This window comes from Chlorocebus sabaeus, chromosome 23 (assembly GCF_047675955.1).
Source record: "Chlorocebus sabaeus isolate Y175 chromosome 23, mChlSab1.0.hap1, whole genome shotgun sequence".
Lineage (NCBI taxonomy): Eukaryota > Metazoa > Chordata > Mammalia > Primates > Cercopithecidae > Chlorocebus > Chlorocebus sabaeus.
In genome coordinates, this window is record NC_132926.1 from 70,474,805 (window position 1) to 70,499,010 (window position 24,206).

Below are 24,206 nucleotides of genomic sequence, written 5' to 3' on the forward strand. Positions count from 1 at the left end.
AGCTAAGCAGTAGTTCAAAGGAATTACTGCCTTGTGAAGAAATCCAAAGGATGTAGGATGGCTAGGTTTTCAAAGCAAAAACAATTTGCTACTATTCACTTCAAATATGTGCCACTGGTTGCTGAAAATGTATGTTTTTAAGTGTTATGTTGTGTTTACTTGCAAAATTTAACTCATCGGTATTAGGTATCCATTACATGCCATAGAAGACACTATTATTTTCATAAAGCAGTCACATGCATTGAAGTTAGAATTACCAACTGGTATATATGTATTTTTTTTTTGCACCTCAAAAACAGAATCACTATAGTACATATCATGCTTCCACACCTTCGTTGCTGAAGGACAAAGTACATAAAATGCCGGTGTTTGACTTCCAGATCTGAAGGAAGCTGGTTTAGTACTCTGGCAGGATCACATCTTGCTGTGGAACGTCAAAGCCCACAGCAGAGCTTCCTTGCCCTTCCCTGGGAGCTGCTACTTCCTCCACAGTCTTCAGCTTCTCCTCTGCTAGGCCCTTCTCTAGTTCCAGGTCAGCCACCTTTATCCCATCCTCCACTGCCTTGGGCACCATCCTGGGGGCCTCTTCAGCATTTATATCTGAACCTTTAACTTTCTCTAAGGCTTGCACCTTTATCAGCTCAGCCTGTGCCCCCTTAACTGCGGCTTGGGCCCCATCGCTTTGAATTTTCTCTCCTTCTGGAATAGCTTTCATGTCCTCGTTGCCATCTTGGATTGGAGAAGGGTCTCGGCTAGCCTTGTGGCTCTCCTGGATGTTGCCATGGCTGCTGCTGGCACTTCCCAGCCGGGAAGAGGCCACCACAGCCTTCACCGCTGCCTGATTGGAAACAGAAGAGTGTCAAGTGTTACCTCTGCTTTAACACCCCAAATCAGAGCTCAACCCCAGCTTTGCGTTTAGGGATTCTATTTTATAGGTTAGTTTTAAAGTTTTCAAAGTACCTTATTCCTACATGTTTGCCAAAATAAAATTTTGAGAATGAACAGTAAAACCTCTTTAATCTCTAATTAAATACAAATTAGTGTATTTAACTGTCTAGACAACTGAAAGCCTGAGTACGTGTGTTTACCTGTGACTAACCAATCTTTGAAAATGTTAAACTGTGTTTCCTAGTGTATTTGTTTTACGGAACACTAGTTCTGTGGATGTTAGTAGTTTTTACCATATGGATGTCATCATGGGGATACAAGAGTTCCATAATCAAACTAACTTGAGAAATCCTAGGTTAAGTCAATACTATTTAATTTGGGGTATTTATAATTAATTTGACCATGGAACCTTTCAGATTTGTTTACTCAGACCTTTCAGACTGTAAGCAATGGTGGCATAGGACCCTAATTCTGACCCCTAGCTGCTCTCTGAGATCCTCTACTTACATAGTTAGTCCTAAACACAGTTATGGAATAGAAAAGCTCCTTATCTCTATTCCATAGGTACTATATAAAATGATAAGTAATTTACTATATCACTTAATGTTTTAAATTTTTGTCAAGTAAATTATTTATCTATATTAGTAAATATAGTTTCAAAAATTGTTTCCCAAGTTTTACATATTCTGAAAGAAAACAATTTTCTGAATATCAGTTTTTCCTGAACAATGCTGTTTAAGCAGTACACTTTAATTAGATGAGAAGCAGCAATAATATATTTGGTATGTAAATATCAACCTAAAACAAATTCCCTTTATTAATCATGAATTCCTTACAAGAGTATAAGAAAACTTAAGTAGCTTTGTGTCAGCCTTATTGGAATTTCAAAGCAAGATTTGCTCTGGTGCCTTAAGAAATAAATAATAGTATTAGATGAAGAACGTTAGAACTATTATTGATAGATCAAGAGGAGATAATTTTTTTGAAAACAAAACAAAACAAAATATATGCTATCTTACCTTAAGCTTACGCCGGGCATTGAATTCTTGAAGCTTCTTTTGAGCGGTATCCATGTGTACAAAATTGGCTGCTTTACCTGTGACCCACGGATGCTGGAGAGCTTGAAAGGTAGTCAGCCGTTTCTTTGGATCCAAAACAATTAATTTTCTGACCTGAAATAATAAAGAACCATAAACTTAGTGAGGTTTTTATGATGACCTGGGCTTGCCCTCAGCTTACAAACTTGCAGGTCTTATTCTATTTCCCAGCAGTACCACTAAATACATGTTAGAAAAAAATTGTTTAAGTCCTACTGTAGGTAGGAATGGCTTCAGGTAGCAGTAGCTGAGGGAGTCTGAGAAGACAGGGCCATGTACCCCCAAAGTAGCAGACGGCTTTCCAACAGAAGTCAAGAAACAGCTCCTCACTTGCCTGTGGACTGGAAGTTCTTTTAAGGCAGAACCAGCCAGCAAAATAATTCTGGGCTGCACTTCACAATCACCTAGAATTCAGAACTTAAAGTACATCTCTATGGTAACAGAATGGAATCATTCATGCACCATCATTCTTTCTGTGGGGATTAAATGGCAAACAAAAGGGAGAGTATCCCAGCACTTACGGAATACTAGCGTATGTTTCTATCTTGGGGTTTACAGTTCTTTCTAACCCCTTGAGGGTACTTGAAGGACTAAGCCTAGAATTTAAACATCATTTTATAATCCAGGAAGTCAGTGGCTTGAGGGCATGATTTGCTTAAAGAATGGAATTCAATCAATGGCAGCCCATTCTTGGAGGTTTACTACTGCTTGTGAGGATGGGCAGTCAATAAATTGCCAGGAAGGTCAACAAATAAAATAATCCACAATCCTGGGCTTAGTAGGGGTGACCTGATATGATGTAGAGACTATTGGGAGTCAGGAAGTGCATTCAAGCCCTGGTTATGCCGCTCGCTACTTTTGTGACCCTAGATATAGACAAACATGAATTGCCTGTGGACACCCCCTCAGGCCCTTTCCTTACAGAATCTTATTTCCACTTTAATTCCTTTGTAATTGCTTCTTAGATGCATATATAAGGTTTTCAAAACTCATGTCATCTTTTAGTAGCCTTATCATTTGGAACTAATAGTGCCAATTCATAAATGAGGGAAGGAGGGAAGCTCAGAAAGAGTTAGTGACTTGCCTCAGGTCAGACAATTTGGAATTGATGGAGCCTGTATTTAAACTCAGGTCTGTGTATGTCAGAGTGCATCTTGTGGCCACTACACCATGACGTCTCCAAGGCGGTCACTCTCTCTGTACCTTGGCCTGCTCATGTGTAAAATAAGGAGCTTTGAGTGGTTGTAAGTCTCAGGTCTTTTCTACCTCTAATTACCTAAGGAGACGTGAACACAGGCTAAGGAAATCAGGTGGCAAGGCAAATGAGGAATAAATACTATCTGGTTCTCTGTTCACTTCCTTTCTGCAAAGAATGTGTGTTTGCGCTAGATTTGTAGTGGACAGAGACATGAGGCTTTTTAGGCTTAAAATCTGAGAGGACATGGAGGAAGGCAGGATGGTTAAGAGAAAGAAGGCATGGTAGTAAATAAAAATCTGATAGTAGTCATAGCTATCATCTGTTGAACAGGGCTATTAATAATTTTATGTAAATGAGACCCAATCCTTACAACATTTTTGACAATTAAGTATTTTCTTTTTATTTTCGAATCATTTTTCTCCTCTCCCTCATCATTACTATCTTCCTCATGAAAATGCAAAGAATTTATTGAAAGTCAATGTGCACCAAAAATTTATATACACCATTGCTAATCTTTACATTTGAAGATACTGATAACAATCCTAACTGAATTGTTAGGAAACTTTCTGAAGGTCAGAATCACACTCAAAACCTCGTCATTACCCTGTGGTACCCCTTACATCCAATTCCTCAACTCCTCAGCACTTAGTCTCTGCCGATGACACAACAGATGTGGGTTTTTTTAGTAAGTATACATTTATGGAGCTCAAAGATTCTTCCAGTTCTGAAGTTTTAAGCAGTGATAAACTAACATGGGATCTAGCTGAATGAAGGAACATCAAAGCTAACCCTCTTATTCACTTAATATTTATTAAGGGTGAAAAGAAATGGAAGGAAAGCTAAATAAGAGTACTATTACTAATTTAGTTGATATTAGTTACTTAACATAGATTATGTTCCTTAATTCTCACAACAACCTAGAGATAGGTACAATTATCCTAGATGAGAAAACTAAAGCATGGCAAGGTTAGATCATGAGCCCAAGGTTACACTTCCAGGACATGACAAAAGGGGCACTTAAATCTAGGTGTGTCAGACTCTAAAACTTCATGGTGTACTTCCGGATCCATTGTTTCATCCAATGAACATTTACTGAGTCTGTACTATATGCCCATGTGGTTCTGAGGTCTGGGTACACATGCTTTGTCCTGCCTCAGAGCTTAAAATCTAATTAGGGAGGATCATTAAATATATAAGTGATGACTATTATGAACTGGGGAGTGCAGGGGGTAAAGGAAGATTTTGGCAGAAGGAACCGACTATAGGTGGGAGGAACTGAAGGGGAAGGCCGACCATGCCTCCCAAGGGATCTCTAGTGGCAGCTGGGGCTTGAGAATAAGAGTTACCCGTGTGTGTGTGTGTGTGTGTGTGTGTGTGTGTGTGTGTGTGTATGGGTGTATGTGTAATGGAGGAGAAGGTGGGGAGGAAGAGAGAGAGAACATTACAGAGCAGAAGAAAGAGCCATGGCAATATCCTGAGATATGCTGATGATAAACTAGAAATGTGGTGCACTAGACTGACGAGTGAGCAAAGGAGAGAGATGTGAAGTGAGTGATGGCACAGGAGAGACCGGCAGGCCCCAGACCAGGCAGCATCATGTAGACCTTGTTATGGGTTTTGGATTTTATCCTAAGATTCTTAAAGCAGGACAAGGACATGATGTGATTTATTTATAAGACCATCCCTTTGAATCCTGTGCAGACTGTATTTGAGAAAGACATGAGAAGAGGCAGGCCAATCAGAGAGGAGGTTGGGGCAGTGGTCCAGGGGAGAGAACTGGATGGATTCAAGGGATGTTTGGGAGCATGAGGTATGACTTGAGGAAGGAGTTGCAATGACATATCTATACATCACACATCACACACACTGACTTTCTCTTCCCAGTCATGCTGGAAAAGCCATGAGCCTTAGGGAGTCTGTTCCATGAAGGAACACAAAGGGTAAGGAAGAAATGCTTGAAGAAAAAAGAGCACTGGAAAGGGAGTCTGGAAAACTGGATCAGCCCTAATAATGTCTTTCTGCTGGGAAGCTGTGTGACCTTAGCAATCATTTCACCTCTCTGGTCTTTAGCATTCTCATCTTTAAAATGAGAGGAGGACTAGATGCCTCCTAAGAGGCATGTTGTACATCTAAGAGGCATGTTGTACATAATTGTCCACTTGTACATCTAGATGCCTCTTAGGAGGCATCTAGTCCTCTTGTACATCTAACCTTCTATGATTCAAAAGTCAGCTTTCGATTATGTCTGTGTGGTTCTTCTCTAGTGGATTGATGAAAAATGTTTCAATCTCATGTTAGCATCCTCTTTATTTTATAAGCGATGAGTGACCTCCTCAGAAGGTATGGATTTCCTGAATGCAAACAAATGACTTAAGTTAAGTCAGTATTAACTTAAGTGAGAAGCAATGTAAAAACAAACAAACAAAATGAACTATTAACACAGTGGAACATTTTTATAATGCCAATGATACATAATGGGACTTATGTTACTATCAGGATATTTTAATAAATTTGAATGAAATTTCAGGAAGCAATATTGTTTTACTTGAAGTATATCTAGGCTGGGTGCAGTGGCTCACACCTGTAATCCCAGCACTTTGGGAGTCCAAAGTGGGAGAATTGCCTGAGGGCAAGAGTTTGAGACCAGCCTGGGAAACATAGCAAGACCCCATATTTACAAAAAAACATTGAAAAATTAGCCGGGTGTGGTGGCATGTACCTGTGTCCCAGCTACTCAGGAGGTTGAGGTGGGAGGATTGCTTAAGCCCAGGAGTTGGAGGCTACAGTGAGCCATGATCATGCCATTACACTCCAGTCTGGGTGACAAGTGAGACCTTGTCTCAAAAAAAAAAAAAAAAGAAGAAATGAAGTATATCTAAATTCTAGGCAATTGCAAGCCATATTAAAACAGAATTCTGTGTAAATTGTGTTTGAATTTACCCAGCACAGCTTTCTTCATAAGCAAGGTTTTAATACTTATCAGGTATTAAAAGCTCATTAATACTGTAGTAATTGTAGTTTATGATAATTCAACTAGTGAGGAGTCAAAAACATATCTAGTTTTTATTCTCTAAGGAAAATGTATTAATGAACTAATTTTATTAAAAATACTTTAAAATTGAAAGAAAACATGATATTAATAAGGGTAAAATTTTTAAAAATTGTACTGCCCACTAATTAGTTAAAAATAAATTTATTTCATTTTGTTTCATTTTGTTTTGGTTACACTTACCAAGTCCTTGGCATTTAGAGATACTTCATCCCACCAGGGGGAGATAAAGTAATATTCACAATTCAGAATTCTTCTGAACATGAACTGATCGCCTCTTTCATCATAGAACGGTTCAAATCCACAAAGTCTAGAGGAACAAAATATAGAGAATAAAATGTCTTTAAAAGCTCAAGCATATTTCATCAAATTTCTGTAGGAATTCAAGACTGTTCTTTTTCACAGCTTCCTGCTATGGAAGCAAGTCTACTTAGCACGAGCATGCAATTGCCTTATTACAATTCACTATTGATAGTGTAAACACATAATCAAGTCCTCAGGAAGTAGGAATTAATATAAAACCAACTTAGGATTTCTACAAAAAGCCATAATAATCATTATAATGATTGTGTAATAATAATTTTCATAATTCTTATTACACAGAAGAACAATAATAATAATAGCTAACATTACAGACATTATGCTAAAGCCTTTCCATGGACTTTTTGACAGGTATTGAGAAGACAGACAGACAGGCAGACAGAGATTGAACAGACTTCCAATTTAGTATGAAAGGGAAGAGCTGGGATTTTGAGAGTAAAGAAATTAAAAAGTGGAAAGAAGAAATTTTCACTTATTTTTATTCTGCCCTATTCTATGAAATCCTCCATAGAAATGAATAAAGCTTTATGATATTTCCATTCCATTCCAGTTTAGATTTCAGAGTGAACAAAGATAGGAGCTGAAACTATTGTCAGGGAATGACCTTAAAAGATGTTTAATATTAATATAGCCACCAAATGCAGCCAAAGAAATGAGCAGCCTCAACTTACCTTATTCTTTGTATCATTTTCTACGATGTATCATTTTCTACTATGTATCATTTTCTACTATGGAGTCAGCTTAAAAATGAATGGGAAAAATGGGATAAAAGGGACACAGAACTATCTTGGGTGTCTTAACAAGACAGAAAGGAAAAGCGAGTTGTTTGGGACCACCAAGCGTCCACTGTTTATAGATGGGTGGAAGTTCTAACATCAGTAGGGACCAAGAGGGAACTGCTTTAAAAAGCCCATGCCAGGGCATGTGTTGCATGTGTTGCATTTGAAAAAAAATGAGGGTGGGAGGGAGGATGAATAAAAGACATTTTCCCAAAGGCTTCCCTCAAGTTGACCAGGTTGGTACATGGCATGAATTTTTTTTTTTATTATACTTTGTGTTCTAGGGTACACGTGCACAATGTGCAGGTTTGTTACATACAGCATGAAAAATTAAAGTGCATCCTAATACAATGAGTTTTTAGAACGAAGCAGTTTCGTATGTCCTTTTGCTCACAGAATGTCCCACTGGGAGAATTTTTGTCTCTTCCAGATATTCTGGAGCCAGTGAGAAAAATGCAAGGCCCGACAGTGCAGAGGCCTGGGCCAATGCATTCTCCCTTGCCCTACTGAACAGTCTGCACAGAGAATCCCATTCCCGACCTGCCTGTGGAAGAGCAGCCTAAGGTGAGATGGGACACATGTCGTCCTCACCTTGACAAGGGGAGAGTCTGGCCTTGCCTGCCCTGCCCTGCTCTCCACAACACTAGAAACCTTTGGCCTGTTGCAGTTAGTCATGGAGAATAAGCCAGCTTTCCAGACTTAGTGTAGGAGTTTCCTTATATTTCCCCTTCTGAAAATCTAGAGACAAAAATGACCAGTCAAGAGTTATAGTGTTCACATGCCTTTTCTCTCATTTCAGTCCTGTCAGTGACTTTGTGCTTTGGTGACAGAGGTAAAAGGTGTCAACTTCAAGCCTTAGGGCAGAACTGTAGTGTTGAAAGCTAAAGGAGAGAGTTTGAATCTCTGATGCTATCTGATTTCTGATCGGATCATAAGACCCAGTCCTGCAGCTTTTGCCTATAGGGGCAGAGGGTTTAGGCATAAAAGGTAAAGATACGAGAATTCCTGGGAGAAAAAAGAGGATGGCCTTCATTTTCAGCCTAATAGCATTCTTAGAAATAGCAAGGCTATATCAATAGCCTGGTGGTGACAAGCTAGAACTCTTAAGAAGGAAAGAGTGGGCCGGGCGCGGTGGGTCACACCTGTAATCCCAGCACTTTGGGAGGCTGAGGCAGGTGGATCACAAGGTCAGGAGTTCAAGACCAGGCTGGCTAGCATGGTGAAACTCCATCTCTACTAAAAATACAAAAAATTAGCCGGGCATGGTGGCGCGCACCTGTAATCCCAGGTACTCGGGGGGCTGAGGCAGGAGAATCGCTTGAACCCAAGGCGGAGGTTGCAGTGAGTCGAGATTGTGCCACTGCACTCTAGCCTGGGCGACAGAGCAAGACTTCATCTCCAAAACACACACACACACACACACACACACACACACACACACAAAGAAGCAAAGAGTGAAGTTAAAATGCAGCAGTAGCCACAAGAAGAGGGACAAAAGAGGTAACACTGATAGGAGGAATCCAATGTCTATTCATAGCTTTATTAAAAAAAAAAAGAGCCCCAGAGTTTATGTATATACAGACAAATATCGGTAACACAAATGCCTCAACATTTAGAAGACAGAAGAAAGAATCTGACTGAAGCTCATAATGTAGCTTCATTGTAAGATTTACTTTCCCAGGAAGCATTAACAAAATGGATCTTTAGTTCTAATTCTTCATTTGGTTACTTTCCATACTCTACTCTGTCTGTCTCCAAGCCACTCTGGTGAAATGAGTGAGATGTTAGAGGTCATAGTCTCAGGTGCTCAGCAGGCCACTAAGTGTACATTAAACCAATCCAATAAAGGAGATACAGAGATCCAGTGGCACAACCCGCTAGAGAAAATGTGCCAGTCAACCTTGCCAGTGGACTTCACCAATTATTAATGAACTACAGAGTAAATAAAAAGTCCTCAGGCTTAGGGCCTGACATAAGTTAGCCAAAAACTAAAGAATATTAGTTGTAAGCAGCACTGTTATTTTCCTTTTGAAGGCTACCACTCTCACTTTCAACTAAACCTATTAATTACCTTATGCTTATAAAGATAAAAGAAATATATAAAATAGTTTGTATAATTTGGTAATGGACTAAGGGATAGGACAGAATTTTAGAACTGTCTTCAGGGTTACAATAAAATATTTCTCAAGTAATTATATTTTTCCCTTCATTTTCCCATGTCAGTGATATCATTAAGTTTTATGCATTCCACATTCCAATTTTTGTGGGTAAATGTAACTTAATTTCCTACTTCCATCTCTCCAAGTTCTTTCATATCATTAATACTTACTGCCTCCCAGTACATTTCAACAATGTAACAATTGTTGGTATATTGGTACATAAATTGGGTATATTTCTACTTTAGGGGCAAACCTACGTTTTAGGGACAAAAACAGGATTCTTTACCTCTCCAAATTCCTCTCAAGCTTTTTTTGTTTTGTTTTTGAGTCAGAATGTCATTCTGTTGCCCAGGCTGGAGTGCAGTGGCGCAATCTCGGCTCACTGCAACCTCCGCCTCCTGGGTTCATGCCATTCTCTTGCCTCAGCCTCCCGAGTAGCTGGGACTACAGGCGCCCACCACCATATCCTGCTAATTTTTTATATTTTTAGTAGAGATGGGGTTTCACCACGTTAGCCAGGATGGTCTCGATCTCCTGACCTCGTGATCCACCCGTCTTGGCCTCCCGAAGTGCTGGGATTACAGGTGTGAACCACTGCACCCTGCCCCTCTCAAGCTTTTCTAAAGACACAAGGAATTGAGCACACAAAATATATTTTTGTATTACATATTAGTGGGTGGCCATTTTATCAGTTGCTTGTTAAACCTTTTTGTCTTGGATATCAACCATTGTGTATCAGGTGAACTTAGATTTTGCTAACGTGTTTGTGGGCCCTACCACAGTTAGCCCATTCCTAGTCCATATCACCAGGACATTGAATTTTTTTAAGATTACTATTAAGTTAAAAACAACTTTAATTAAAAGCTTTCTGCTGTGGACTGAATTGTATTCCCCCCTCCAATCCCAAAATCCATATGTTGATGCCCCAGCTCCCAATGTGATAGTATTTGGAGATGGAACCCTTGGGAGGCAATCAGGTTTAGATGAGGTCATGAGAGTGGGGTCTTCCTCATGGGATTAGTGCCCTCATAAGAAGAGACTCCACAGAGCTTGCTCTCTCTTTCTCCCCACCATGTGAGGACACCATGAGAAGGTGGCCATCTGCAAGCCAGGAGAGGGTCCTCAGCAGAAGCTGACTGTGCTGACACTCTGGTCTTAGACTTCCAGCCCCCAAACTGTGAGAAAATAGCTTTCTGTTATTTAAGCCACCCAGTCTATATATTTTGTTATGTCAGCCAGGTAGACTAATATACCTATTTTCAAACCCTTCAAAATTTCTCCAAATTTGAATATTATGCATTCCAACAACTAACTTTGTAGTACTCTCTAAATGGCAACTAAGTCTCCTTGTTTTGAACTAAACTCTTGAAAGCATCGATATCTTATTTTTTAGTTGTTCTACAGTATTCTTCCTTCAGACGCTCTTCTATTTGGTTGATTTTTTTTCATCACCACCTGCAGTTCCAAGATGTCTTTAGCAAATTTCATGAAACTCCTTATTTCTTATTAGACAGGAGCTCAGGAATGGAGTTGGGGATACCAGAAGTTAAAATATTTCACTCATTTTTTTTTTCTCCCAAGAAATGTGTGTAGGGTGTTAAATTTAAGACCCTTGAAAACCTAACAGAAATAAGAAACAAAATTGATAGCTAAAATGCATTTAAAATATTTTTAAAATATTCCTGATAAGAAATATACCAGTTTGGAATTGCTTAAGAAATTAAATAGTCATTTGCCCTTTTAAAAGGACTAAGTCTAATAATTTTCTATGAGATGCAAATAAGCAAAATAAGAGCAAGTTTACACAGGTGGTCTTGGGCTCATATTCTTTACTATTGTCAAGTAATAAATTGTTCCCTAAATCTGCTGTACATTACATAGTGGATATAGACATAGGAAAGCCCTGGACAAGAAGTCTGGTCTCAAGAAAATTACAAAATAAAAGGCAATGTTCATTTTCAGGAAATTCTATCACTAACTGCATTTAATATGTAACAGAAAATCACAAAAAGGCAAAAAGTAATCTTTACGGTTTTTATGAGAATTAGAGGTACCTAGAAAATGTCACAGAAAGGTAAACAGTTTCCATAAATATTGCTTTTCTTCACTTACAAGATGTAGGTGATTATTCCTACAGACCACATGTCCACCTCAGGTCCATAGGCACAACCTCTAAGAATTTCAGGTGCTGCAGAAAAAGTGAAAATTGTGTTAAATTAGAGCTTAGTCAACTTTTATATTTTAATATCAAGCAATGGGAAAGAAATAAATTCATCAAAAAAGTTTCTGAACAGTTTTATAATCAATCTTCTCTCCCCAAACCACAGTATGAAGCTATAAATACTTATGTCTATTTTAGTAAGAGAGATTATAGTCTATCTGTGTTTGGGATGCATAAAATAACACTTTTTTTTTTTTTTTTTTTTTTGAGACGGAGTCTCGCTCTGTCACCCAGGCTGGAGTGCAGTGGCCCGCTCTCTGCTCACTGCAAGCTCCGCCTCCCGGGTTCGCGCAATTCTCCTGCCTCAGCCTCCCGAGCAGCTGGGACTACAGGCGCCCGCCACCTCGCCCGGCTTATTTTTTTGTATTTTTAGTAGAGACGGGGTTTCACCATGTTAGCCAGGATGGTCTCGATCTCCTGACCTCGTGATCCGCCCGTCTCGGCCTCCCAAAGTGCTGGGATTACAGGCTTGAGCCACCGCGCCCGGCCCAAAATAACACTATTAACTTTAATATTCTATGTCAGAATATAATGGTACTGCTCAAATCAAGTAGATAGAGCTATATCTCTGCTACAATAGACACAGTACTTCAAAGGGAGCTTTGTACATAGAAAAGAAAGAAAGCTAAGCATAAGAGGGGAGAAAAAAGTCACAATTATGCTGCCTTGAGATCTAGACCTGCTGGGAGCAGGGTGTGTCAGCGAGTGTGTGGGTCTGACAGTGTGCAGGGTGGAAACCAGCGCAGACGGTGAGGAGAGTTGACAAGTATCTAGTCTGGACGGTTGCAGCAGGAGCTAGGAGGTGCCCTGGCACATGTCCTGGCATTGAGAGATACATGTAGGTCTCCAGAGAGCAGCTGATCCTAATCAGCTTGAGGTCATGAACTGAGAAAGGGGAACTTATCTGTGCACAGTGAGGCGGCTTGTATTAGTTCTGCCTGCTGCTGTGAAAAAGGAAGGCTTTCTCAGCCATAAAATAGTCCTGGTGTGGAGGATAGCAGTATCTTTTATATTTTTATTACCTTAGATTTGTGAAAATGGGTAATTAACTGGATCCAGGCACTTTCCCTGAATACTAACAGTGCTATTTGTTTGCCTATTTAACAACAGAAGAAAAGGGGAAGTGACAGCCCCACCATCTATGGAGAAATAGAGCTCAGGCCTGTTGTCCAGAGTGGCCTTCCTTGATTTTGAACACAAGTGCAGTAGGTGCCAACAGCGTTCTCGAAGAAGGAGCTTCTTGATTAATGCTGATGGCTGCCTGAGGAAGGCCTTGGGGGTGAGGACACCACAACATTCTCTGGGATGGGGGTTGGAATGAAAGTAAACAGGATTCTCTGTCCATGCTGACTGGAAATGTCATATTCAGTGTTGCCTATCAAGATGAGCTCTGGGGCTGGGCGCGGTGGCTGACACCTGTAATTCTAGCACTTTGGGAGGCCGAGGCAGGTGGATCACCTGAGGTCAGGAGTTTGAGTCCAGCCTGGCCAACATGGTGAAACCCTGTCTCTACTAAAAATACAAAAAAATTAGCCAGGCATGGTGGTAGGTGCCTGTAATCCCAGCTACTCGGAAGGCTGAGGAAGGAGAACAGCTTGAACCCAGGAGGAAGAGGTTGCAGTGAGCATAAATGGCACCACTGCACTCCAACCTAGGCAACAGAACAAGACTCTATCTCAAAGAAAGAAAAAAGAAAAGAAAGAAAGAAAAAAAGTGAGCTCTGGAAGGAGGCTATCCTCATGGGACTCTGGATTTACCATACAGGAAGGAATACTGTGGGTGTTCCACTGACCTCTTCCCATACTATCCCTTAACTCTCATCATGTTCTAATTAGAGGTTTCTTTTCCCTGTAGAAGCTGGGTTACATAAAATATGAGGCGTCTTCAAAAAGTTCATGGAAAATGCATATTATAAAAAAATTATGCATGAATGTCACAATTTTTTGTACCAAAATAAACTTGTACTAACTTGTCATAACATGTCCAAACAGGATCTAGTTTGAGACACTAAAAAGGCGAAGACTTCAGTTTGAAAAGAGCCTCTATCTGAGCAACATGAATTCTGCTAAAACTGAAGCAAGAACAAACATCAAATTTATGGTAAAGCTTGGGTGGAAGAATGGCGAAATCATTGAGGCTTTATAAAAAGTTTGTGGGGACAATGTTCTAAAGAAATTAACATTATACAAGAGAATAACTCATTTTAAGAAGGGATAAGACAATGCTGAAGATGAAGCCCATAGTGGCACATCATTCACATCAATTTTTGAGAAAAAAAATTAATCTTGCTCATGGCCTAATTGAAGAGGACTGGCAACAGCAGAAGCAATAGCCAACACCACAGACGTCTCAATGAGTTCAGCTTACACAATTCTGACTGAAAAATTAAAAGCTGAGCAAAGTTTCCACTCGATGGATGACAACACTGTTGCACCCAGATCAGATGCAGACAAAAACAGAGCTTTCAATGGAAATTTTAAACAAGTGGGATTGAAATCCTGAACCGATTCTTCAAAGAATTATAACAGGACATAAAACGTGGCTTTACCAGTATAATCCTGAAGACAAGGCACAATCAAAGCAATGGCTACCAAGAGGTGGAAGTGGTCCATCTAAGCAAAAGCAGATTGGTAAAGAGCAAGGGTCATGGCAATGGTTTATTTGGATGCTCAAGGCATTTTGTCTGTTGACTTTCTGGAGGGCCAAAGAAAAATAACATGCGTTTCATATGAGACTGTTTTGAGAGAGTTAGCCAAAGCTGTAGCAACAAAATTCCCAGGACACATTCACCAGAGAATCCTTTTCCACCACAAAAATGCTCATGCTCATTCCTCTTATCAAACAAGGACAATTTGGTGAGACTTTCAATAGAAAATAATCAGGCATCTACCTTACAGTAGTAACTTGGTTCCTTCTGACTTCTTTTTGTTTCCTTATCTTAAAATCTCTATAAGGAATACTATTGTTTTTTCAGTTAATAATGTAAAAAGACTGCATTGACATGGTTAAATTCCCAGGATCCTCAGTTCTCTAGGGATAGACTAAATGGCTGGTGTTATCACTTACAAAAGTGTCTTGACCTTGATGCAGTTTATGTTGAAAAATAAAGTTTATATTTTTTCATCACTTTTCACCATTTTCTGACAAACTTTTTGAAGTGCCCCCTACATGAGATAAAGAGCCTGTACAGTGAAAGGAGGGTGTGCATTCTAGCACGCTACACAGCAATTCAGCAAGATGCATCCTTTAAGGAACTGTATCTGCAGCCAAAAAGCTTTATTTAATCTACAGGTGAATTATTCCTAGAAAATTTTTCTTTTAAGGTTTAATTAACAAAATTAAGAAACAGGCATGGCTGATGCCAACTATCATCGTTCACTCTGTCAGGTTAGCTTTCATTCTCTGGGGCAACCTGTACCCCACAGAAAGTGTCTTTGAGCCAACAGCCCTGACAGTGAAGTTTCATTTGTAAAGGGGAACTCAGATTATGCTGCCATTGCAGGAGGGCTGCTATTGCCTATTTTTGTCTCTGGGAGCTGTTCCAGTCAAGGAGCCGAATGCACACATATTGAGCATGCATATTCAACATGCGTTAGTCCTTCTCCATGCAGGTCTTCACATCAGTGAATCTTATCCTGTCTGAAATGCTATCAAGCCCCACATTGACATTTAAACATAAATATAGAAATATTTTGGGAGAGTCTTTTACATTTTCTGGATCTTGGTTTTTTACCTCTAAACTGTAAATGAATCCAAATAGCTGATTTCCAAGTTAACTTTGAGTTTTAACCTGCTACCCATTATATTATTAGTAAAGGATGTGTTACTGATCATTTAACAAGAAGAGAGAACAAGAACAAGCATTCTAACCTGTAGACCTGTTCCTTTTCTCATTTCTTCTGCTATAACAGCTACTGTGCATGCTGCCTTGTAGGGACTCATCCTGTTGGCTTCAGTGAAATCAACCCTACCAACCTGGGCAGACCAGAGACACATACTGGCAAGGGTCAGGTGTTTTCTCTAGGCATTGCTAGTAGCTCCCAGCAAAAGAACTCTAAGGAAAATGAATAGTGTGCCACAAACTGCTTTTTGGATCCACTCTACAGGGACTTTCATACCTGACATGGCAAGTTCTGACCTATCTGTCACAGCACTGGGTGTAACCTTACTCTCCAAAGGCAATTTATTTCTTTGTGAAGCATTGTACTGCAATGTGAGTAAACTTGCCACGTTAAAAGTTAAATATCCCACAGTGAAGTTAATAGACAAAAGGAATAAAAAGTATTTATGCCATCCATAATAAATTTATCTTAAAAATAATTGTTTTTAAAATAACTTATTTTGAAAATCATAAAAAATTGGGGTGAAACACAGTCAAAATACCTAGACACAATTAGATATCATTTTCAATAACTTTCAAATATATTTATATATAATTTTTTTTTTGAGACGGAGTTTCACTGTTGTTGCCCAAACAAGAGCCCAATGGCATGATCTCAGCTCACCGCAACCTGCAACCTCCGCCTCCCAGGTTCAAGCGCTTCTCATGCCTCAGCCTCTTGAGTAGCTGGGATTACAGGTGCCTGCCACCATGCCCAGCTAATTTTTTGTGGTTGTTGTTGAGATGGAGTCTCACTCTTTGTCACCCAGGCTGGAGTACAGTAGCATGATCTTGGCTCTCTGCAACCTCTGCCTCCAGGGTTCAAGCAATTCTCTGCCTCCGCCTCCTGAGTAGCTGGGATTATAGGCGAGCGCCACCATGCCCAGCTAATGTTCATATTTTTAATAGAGATGGGGTTTCACCATGTTGTTCAGGCTGGGCTCAAACTCCTGACCTTGTGATCTGCCTGCCTCGGCCTCCCAAAGTGCTGGAATTACAGGTGTGAGCCACCGTACCCAGCCTAATATTTTAAATTACTAGTTAATATGACATTGACTTTGTTCAGAACCAGTAGAACACACTCTAGTAATCTAGATAGGCCCTTACCAAGAGCCAGAAGATTTTTTACAATAAAGTTCAGGCTCTAGCACCCCAGCTTCAAGTCTCCTAAGTATCAAATGTCCTTGCAGGTAATGCTACTAATCTGTGATCTCCTTAGGGTGAGAAAGTTGGCTACTTTCAATTTAGTTCAAGAAAAAACATCAATTAATATATCTTTTAATGGTATAAGCACTCTGGCTGTCCTTCATATCTTTTCTCACCTCATTATCAAACCAAACAAAATAGAAGAAGAAAATCATTTTAAGGTATAAAACAGTTTTTGTGATATTTTAATTTTTATTCCAGTAGTTTTGGGAGAAAAGGAGGTGTTTGGTTACATGGAAAATTTCTTTAGTGGGGAATTCTGAGATTTTGGTGCACCCATCACTTGAGCATTGTACACTGTACCCAGTGTGTAGCCTTTTATCCCTCATCCCCCTCTCACCCTTTCCCCTGAGTCCCCAAAGTCCATTTGTATCGTATGTATGCCTTTGCATCCAAATAGCTTATCTCCCACTTATGAGGGAGAACATTTGATGTTTTGTTTTCCATTCCTGAGTGACTTCACTTAGAATAATGGTCTCCAGTTCCATCCAGGTTGCTGCAAATGTCATTACTTCACTCCTTTTTATGGCTGAATAGTATTCCATGGTGTGTGTGTGTGTGTGTGTGTGTGTGTGTGTGTCATTTTCTTTACCAACTTATTGATTGATAAGCATTTGTGTAAGTTTCTTTTTGACATGACTTGTTTTCCTCTGAGTAGTTATCCAGTAGTGGGATTGCTGGATCAAATAGTAGTTCTACTTTTAGTTCTTTAAGGAATCTCCACACTGTTTTTCATAGTGGTTGTACTAGTTTACATTCCCACCAACAGCATAGAAGTGTTCCCTTTTTACCACATCCACACCAACATGTATTATTTTTTGATTTTTTGATTATGGCCATTCTTGCATGAGTAAGGTGGCATTGCATTGTGGTGTTGACTTGCAATTCCCTGATCATTACTGATGTTGGGCATTTTTTTCATATGTTTGTTAGTCATTTGTATATCTTCTTTTGAGAACTGTCCATTCATGTCCTTAGCCCATTTTCTCTTGCTGATTTGTATGAGTTCCTTGTAGATTCTGGATATTAGTCTTTTGTCAGATGTATAGATTGTGAAGATTTTCTCCCACTCTGTGGATTGTCTGTTTACTCTGCTGATTGTTTCTTTTGCTGTGCAGAAGCTTTTTAGTTTAATTAAGTCCCATCTATTTATCTTTGTTTTTGCTGCATTTGTTTTTGGGTTCTTGGTCATGAAGTCTTTGCCTAAGCCCAAAGACTTAGGGTTTTTTATGGGAGGGTTTTTTCTGATTTATCTTCTATAATTTTTATGGTGTTAGGTCTTAGATTTAAGTCCTTGTTCCATCTTGAGTTGATTTTTGTATGAGGTGAGGGATGAGGATTCAGTTTCATTCTTATACATGTGGCTTGCCAATTATCCCATCACCATTTGTTGAATAGGGTATCCTTTCCCCACTTTGTTTTTGTTTGCTTTGTCAAAGATCAGTGGTTGTAAGTATTTGGCTTTATTTCTGGTTCTCTATTCTGTTGCATCGAGCTATGTGCCTATTTTTATACCACTACCATGTTGTTTTGGTGACTATGGCCTTGTAGTATAAAGTCAGGTAATGTGATGCCTCCAGATTTGTTCTTTTTGCTTAGTCTTGCTTTGGCTATGCAGGCTCTTTTGTGGTTCCATATGAATTTTAGAATAGTTTTTTCTAACTCTATGATAAATGATAGTGGTATTTTCATGGGAATTGTATTGAATTTGTAGATTGCTTTGGGCAGTATGGTCATTTTCACAATATTGATTCTACTCATCCATGAGCATGGGACATGTTTTCATTTGTTTGTGTCATCTATAATTTCCTTCAGCAGTGTTTGATAGAATTTCTTGTAGAGGTCTTTCATGTCTTTGGTTAAGTTTGTCCCTAATTATTTTAATTTTTTGCAGCTATTGTAAAAGGGGTTGAATTCTTTATTTGATTCTCATCTTGGTTGCTGTTGGTGTATAGCAGAGCTACTGATTTGTGTACATTAATTTTATATCCTGAAATTTTGCTTAATTCATTTATCAGATCTAGGAGCTTTCTGCAGGAGTCTTTAGGGTTTTGTAGGTATGCAATGATATCATCAGCAGACTGACAGTTTGACTTCCTTATTAGCGATTTGGATGCCTTTTATTTCTTTCTCTTATCTGATTGCTCTGGCTAGGACTTCCAGTACTATGTTGAATAGAAGTGATGAGAGTGGGCATCTTTGTCCTGCTCCAGTTCTCAGGGGGAATGCGTTCAACTTTTCCCCATTCAGTATTATGTTACCTTTGGGTTTGTCATAGATGGGTCTTATTAAATAAAGGTACGACCCTTCTATGCTGATTATGCTGATGGTTTTAATCATAAAGGGTTGCTGGATTTTGTCAGATGCGTTTTCTGGGTCTATTGAGATGATCATGTGATTTTTGTTTTTAATTCTGTTTATATGATATATCATATTTATTGACTTGCATATGTTAAACCATCCCTGCATCCCTGGTATGAAACCCACTTGATATGCTGTTGAATTCAGTTAGCTGGTATTTTGTTAAGGATTTTTGCTTCTGTATTCATCAGGAATACTGATCTATAGTTTTCTTTTTGGTTATGTCCTTTCCTGGTTTTGGTATTAGGGTGATACTGGCTTCATAGAATGATTTAGGGAGGATTCCCTCTTTATCTTTTGGAATAGTGTCAATAGGATTGGTACCAATTCTTCTTTGAATGTTTGATAGAATTCAGCTGTGAATCCATCTGGTCTTGGACCTTTTTGTTGGCAATTTCTAAAATTATCATTTCAGTCTTGCTCTTCTTATTGGTCTGTTCAGAGTTTCTATTTCTTCCTGGTTTAATCTAAGAGGGTTGTATATTTCCAGGAATTTATCCATCTCCTGTAGGTTTTCTAGTTTATGCACATAAAGGTGTTCACAGTAGCCCTGAATGAGCTTTTGCATTTCTGTGGTATTAGTTGTAATATCTCCGTTTTGTTTCTAATTGAGCTTATTTGGATCTTCTCTCTTCTTTTCTTCGTCAATCTTGCTAATGGTCTTTTTTTCTTTATGTATCATTTTAAAGAACCAGCTTTTAGTTTCATTTATTTTTTGTAATTTTTTTGGTTTGTTTCCATTTCATTTAGCCCTGCTCTAATCTTAGTTATTTCTTTTCTTCTGCTGGGTTTGGGTTGAGTTTGTTCTTGTTTCTCTAGTTCCTTGAGGTTTGACCTTGGATTGTCTATTTGTGCTCTTTAAGACTTTTTGATGTAGGGATTTAAGGCTATGAATTTTCCTCTTAGCACTGCCTTAAGTGCAACCCAGACTGATCCTTAGGCAACATCACCATTAGTAGGCCAGAGAAAAGAAAAGGAACATTTATTATTTACGGAAATTCAAACAGTAGAGGAAGTTCCACAGGACAGAATTAGGAATTGTGAGTGGGTGTTGCAAGGCACAGATTTCTGGCTCAATATACAGGACAATATACTAACAACTAAAGCTGTCAGCAATAGTGGGGTCTATCTCCTTGGTTTGGGAGTGTTCACAAAAGCCAATTGACTCATCACTCAGGATCCAAGGCTATCAGCAAGGAAAGAGAAGGAAGACTCCTGTTAAGTTTTTTGTATCACCCATTAGATACATAGTATGTGGTATTAAATAATACCACCAGAAAACTATGTATTCTATACATGTAAACTAAGTTGAGGATAATGGCAACCACTTACTTAAATCAAAGTTAACCAAATATATTTTGGCTTGAGATGGTTGATAAAATCGAATCTCAAGAGATTGTCCCCAGTGTCCTCTCCTGACTTCTCATGTTCTCTTTGAGTTTAGATACAGTGTTTTAATGTAATGGTAATCCTTAACTTCTGGGTCCCTAGACTATAAATCATTTTCGATGCCCACTTCCATAGAATACACAGCTCTTAAGATTATTTCCTTTGTCTTGACTTTAGATAACCTTATGACGATGTGCCTGGGTGTTGATGTTTACGCGATAAATTTCCCAGGTGTTCCTTGAGCTTCCTGTACTTGGATGTCTGGATCTCTAGCAAGGCCAGGGAAGTTTTCCTCAATTATTCCCACAAATATGTTTTCCAAACTTTTAGATTTTTCTTCTTACTTAGAAACACCCATTATTTTTAGGTTTGGTCATTTAATACAATCCCAAACCTCCTGGAGGCTTTTTTCATTTTTTAGAATTCTATTTTTCTTCTTTACTGAATCGGGTTAATTCAAAAACTTTGTCTTCGAGCTCTGAAGTTCTTTCTTCTGCTTGTTCAGGTCTATTGCTGAGACTTTCCAGTGCATTTTGCATTTCTCTAAGTGTGTCCATCATTTCCAGAAGTTGTGATTGTTTTTTATTTATGCTATTTCCCTGAAGATTTTCCCCTTCATATCTCATATAATTTTTTTATTCCATTTAATTGGACTTCACCTTTCTCTGTTGCCTCCTTGATTAGCTTAATTATTGACCTTCTGAACTTTTTTTCTGCCAATTCAGAGATTTCTTTTTGGTTTGAATCCATTGCTGGTAAGCTAGGGGGATCCTTTGGGAGTGTGAAAGAACCTTGTTTTGTCGTATTACCAGAACTGTGTTTCTGGTTCTTTCTCATTTGGGTAGACTATGTCAGAGGGAAGATCTGGGGCTAAAAGGCTGCTGTTCAGATTCTTTTGTCCCACACTATATTCCCTAATGCTGTGCTTTCCCACTTCCTCTAGAGATGTGGCTTCCTGAGAGGCAAACTGCAGTGCTTATTATTAATCTTCTGGATCTAGCCACCCAGTGGAGCTACCGGGGTCTGGGCTGGTAGTAGGGAATGTCTACACAGAGTCTTGTGATTTAACCATCTTCAGGTCTCTAAGCCATGTATAGCAGCACCTGCTCCAGTGGAGGTGGCAGGAAAGTGAAATGGATTCTGTGAGGGTCCTTAGTTGTAGATTTGTTTATTGCAGTAGTTTTGTGGTGGCTGGCCTCCTACCAGGAGGTGGCACCTTCAAGAGAGCATCGGCTGTGGTAGTATAGGGAGGATCAGCTGGTAGGTAGGGCCCTAGAGCTCCCAAGAGGTTATGTCCTTTGTCTTCAGAGATTTTCGACTATCTCCTGGGGCCTGCAGGAAAAATCTGCTTCCTACATAGGGTCTGTGGATTCTCTCCCATTTGTATATCTTCTTTTGAGCATTGTCTATTCATGCCATTTGCCCACTTTTTTTTCTTGCTGATTTGTAAAACAGTTTTTAAAAATGCATTTTAAAAGACTTAGAATCATCACCTTTTCTGAATTAGTAAATAATCATTTATTGATTTTTCTGTCTGTGTTCCAAGTGAATCCAATCTGTCTACCACGTCCTAAAATTATCTTACCATTCATGTTATTGCTCATAAAACACTAAATGATACCGAGCTCCCACAAAACCTCATACTCCAATCTTCAATGCAGAATAATTTTGGTAAAGGGTCTTAGAATTCCCAAGATGTCAGACTTCCTTTTTAAAAAAGAAAGTTTAACTAAATATAAAAATTATACAAAAATTCAAACCTTATATAATATATATTCATTAACATACCATCTAGGTCTAAGTATGATTTTTTTAAAAAAATAAGATGATGGCACCACTGAAACATTTAGAGACTGAGTATCCCTCTAGAGATTAGGATGAATTTCACTTTATCAAATAAAATCATTGTAACTAGTTTTCAAAATGATCCTAAAATAAAAAGCATCAGATATGGCCTATGGCTTACTTATAGGGACCACTGGTGCTAAACTTGCCTTCTTTTCTTAAATCCCTAAGAGAAAAATTAAAAGGGATGATTTTGGTCATTGACTGTACTTTCATTTTGTCGATGCCCTAGATGAGTTTTATGATTCTTTCTTACTTACTGAGTTAAAACTACAGAGTGGCATTCTTCATCAGAAGACCTTTCACACTATTAGTAACTCTTTCGGAAAAAATTTGAGGGAGACTAAGGTGAATGAAATCAACTGGTTCGTTCATTCACTCATTAAAGAAATCATCAAATATTTATTAAGCACCTGCTGTGTGATGGGCCAACTATGCTTGGGGGTGCTAGGGGAATAATGAGTGGGTTAAAGAGAACAAGTTTCTGTCATCTAGGAGCTTACAGTTGGGTGGGGGATGTAGACATTAATCAAAAACATCAAAGGAAGAAATGCAAAGTGATAACTGGAAATGCTTGGAGGGAGAATATTTTTAGTAGGGGGTTGGCCTGGTCACAGAGGTCAGGGAATGTGACTGGAGCAAACAAAGTTTGAACTGAGATGTAGAGGATCTACAGAAGTTAATTAGGCAAATGGGGAAGAAGCTGAAGGAAAAGAGAAGAGAGTTGCAAGTGGAAAAAGTTATGCAAAGACCCTGTGGCAGGAAGGAGCGAGGGGCACTGGAGGAACTGAAAGAAGCCAACATGGCTGGAGCATGGCTCAGGTATCCAGCCATGCCTAGGTGGGATGAGCAGTGCCTGTGAGGCAGGTAGAGGCCAGAATGCAGATCCAGTAGGTCAGGGGTCTTGTTTGTTTAAAAATTCTCTCCATTCTTTCTGTTTCAGCAATTCAAAACATATGGGAAAAGATCTATTTACATCTGAAAGCCTGAACCTGATTTCCACTGACTTTCCAGAATTATTGTCCCTATTAGAGCTGGGGGGAAAACACTGGGATTTTTTTTTTTTTTTTTTTTTTTTTTTTTTTTTTGCTATAGAGGCTTGTCTTGAATTCAGAGTTTTCTGGGAGCCACAAAAACCCACTGTGTCTTGAGCCCAGCATCTAGAGTCTCTCTAAACTGTGCCTCTGGGAAGGAAGAGGGAGGAGGGAGAAGAGTGAAGGGTGGACGGGATTTATCTAGGGAGGCAGAAGCGCAGTGTGAGGAAATTCTCGGCCTCTGTCCTTTTCCTAGCTTGGCCTAGGAACCCAGAGGAGAAGAATGCACTTGAGGCAGCTGCCTATGGGTGGCAGCAGTGCCCACAGTTGGGCAGACTCCACACTGGGTGCTTTTCTCAGCCTCTGTACTTTGTGCGGTCCTTTGTTTAGCTGTCATCCACATTTGCTAAGAAAGGAGCACAACCTGTTTAAAACTTGGTGCAATTTTTGATTTGATAAAAAGATAATGCCCCAGGTCAGGAGACTAAGTGCAGTGACAAAGGTGCAGATGAGACTGAAATAGACCTGAGACTTCCAGAGGGGTTGCCTCTGGCTAGAAGCAGCCTTGTCAGCTTACTACAGTGAACCTCAGAACATTCTCAATTCTATGCGTATCATGCTCTGAAAGGTTGAGAAGGACTGAGAAAGTATTTGGGGCTTCTGTCATTTTAGTTTTCTGTGACTTGAGAGTGGAGCGAGAAAAGAAAAAGTTAGGTGTTTTGAAACACAAGTGATATACTTTATGTTCTAACTCACTCTTTCCTTTCTCCAGGGCTCTT

At 39.3% G+C, this 24,206-nt stretch overlaps 1 protein-coding gene across 1 annotated transcript in view; it reads right to left on the bottom strand.

The window, feature by feature from the left end:
- Positions 1 to 241: 241 nt before the first annotated feature.
- The window catches only part of CAMK4 (calcium/calmodulin dependent protein kinase IV), a 263,646-nt gene continuing 239,681 nt past the window's right edge, over positions 242 to 24,206 (bottom strand). Inside the window, exons 8-11 of the mRNA XM_008014118.3 lie at positions 11,604 to 11,679; positions 6,416 to 6,542; positions 1,908 to 2,060; positions 242 to 838 (exon numbers count right to left, since the gene is read on the bottom strand). Of these exons, the coding sequence (XP_008012309.3) occupies positions 398 to 838; positions 1,908 to 2,060; positions 6,416 to 6,542; positions 11,604 to 11,679 (797 nt within the window). The 3' untranslated portion in view covers positions 242 to 397. The remainder of the gene's footprint in view (positions 839 to 1,907; positions 2,061 to 6,415; positions 6,543 to 11,603; positions 11,680 to 24,206) is intronic.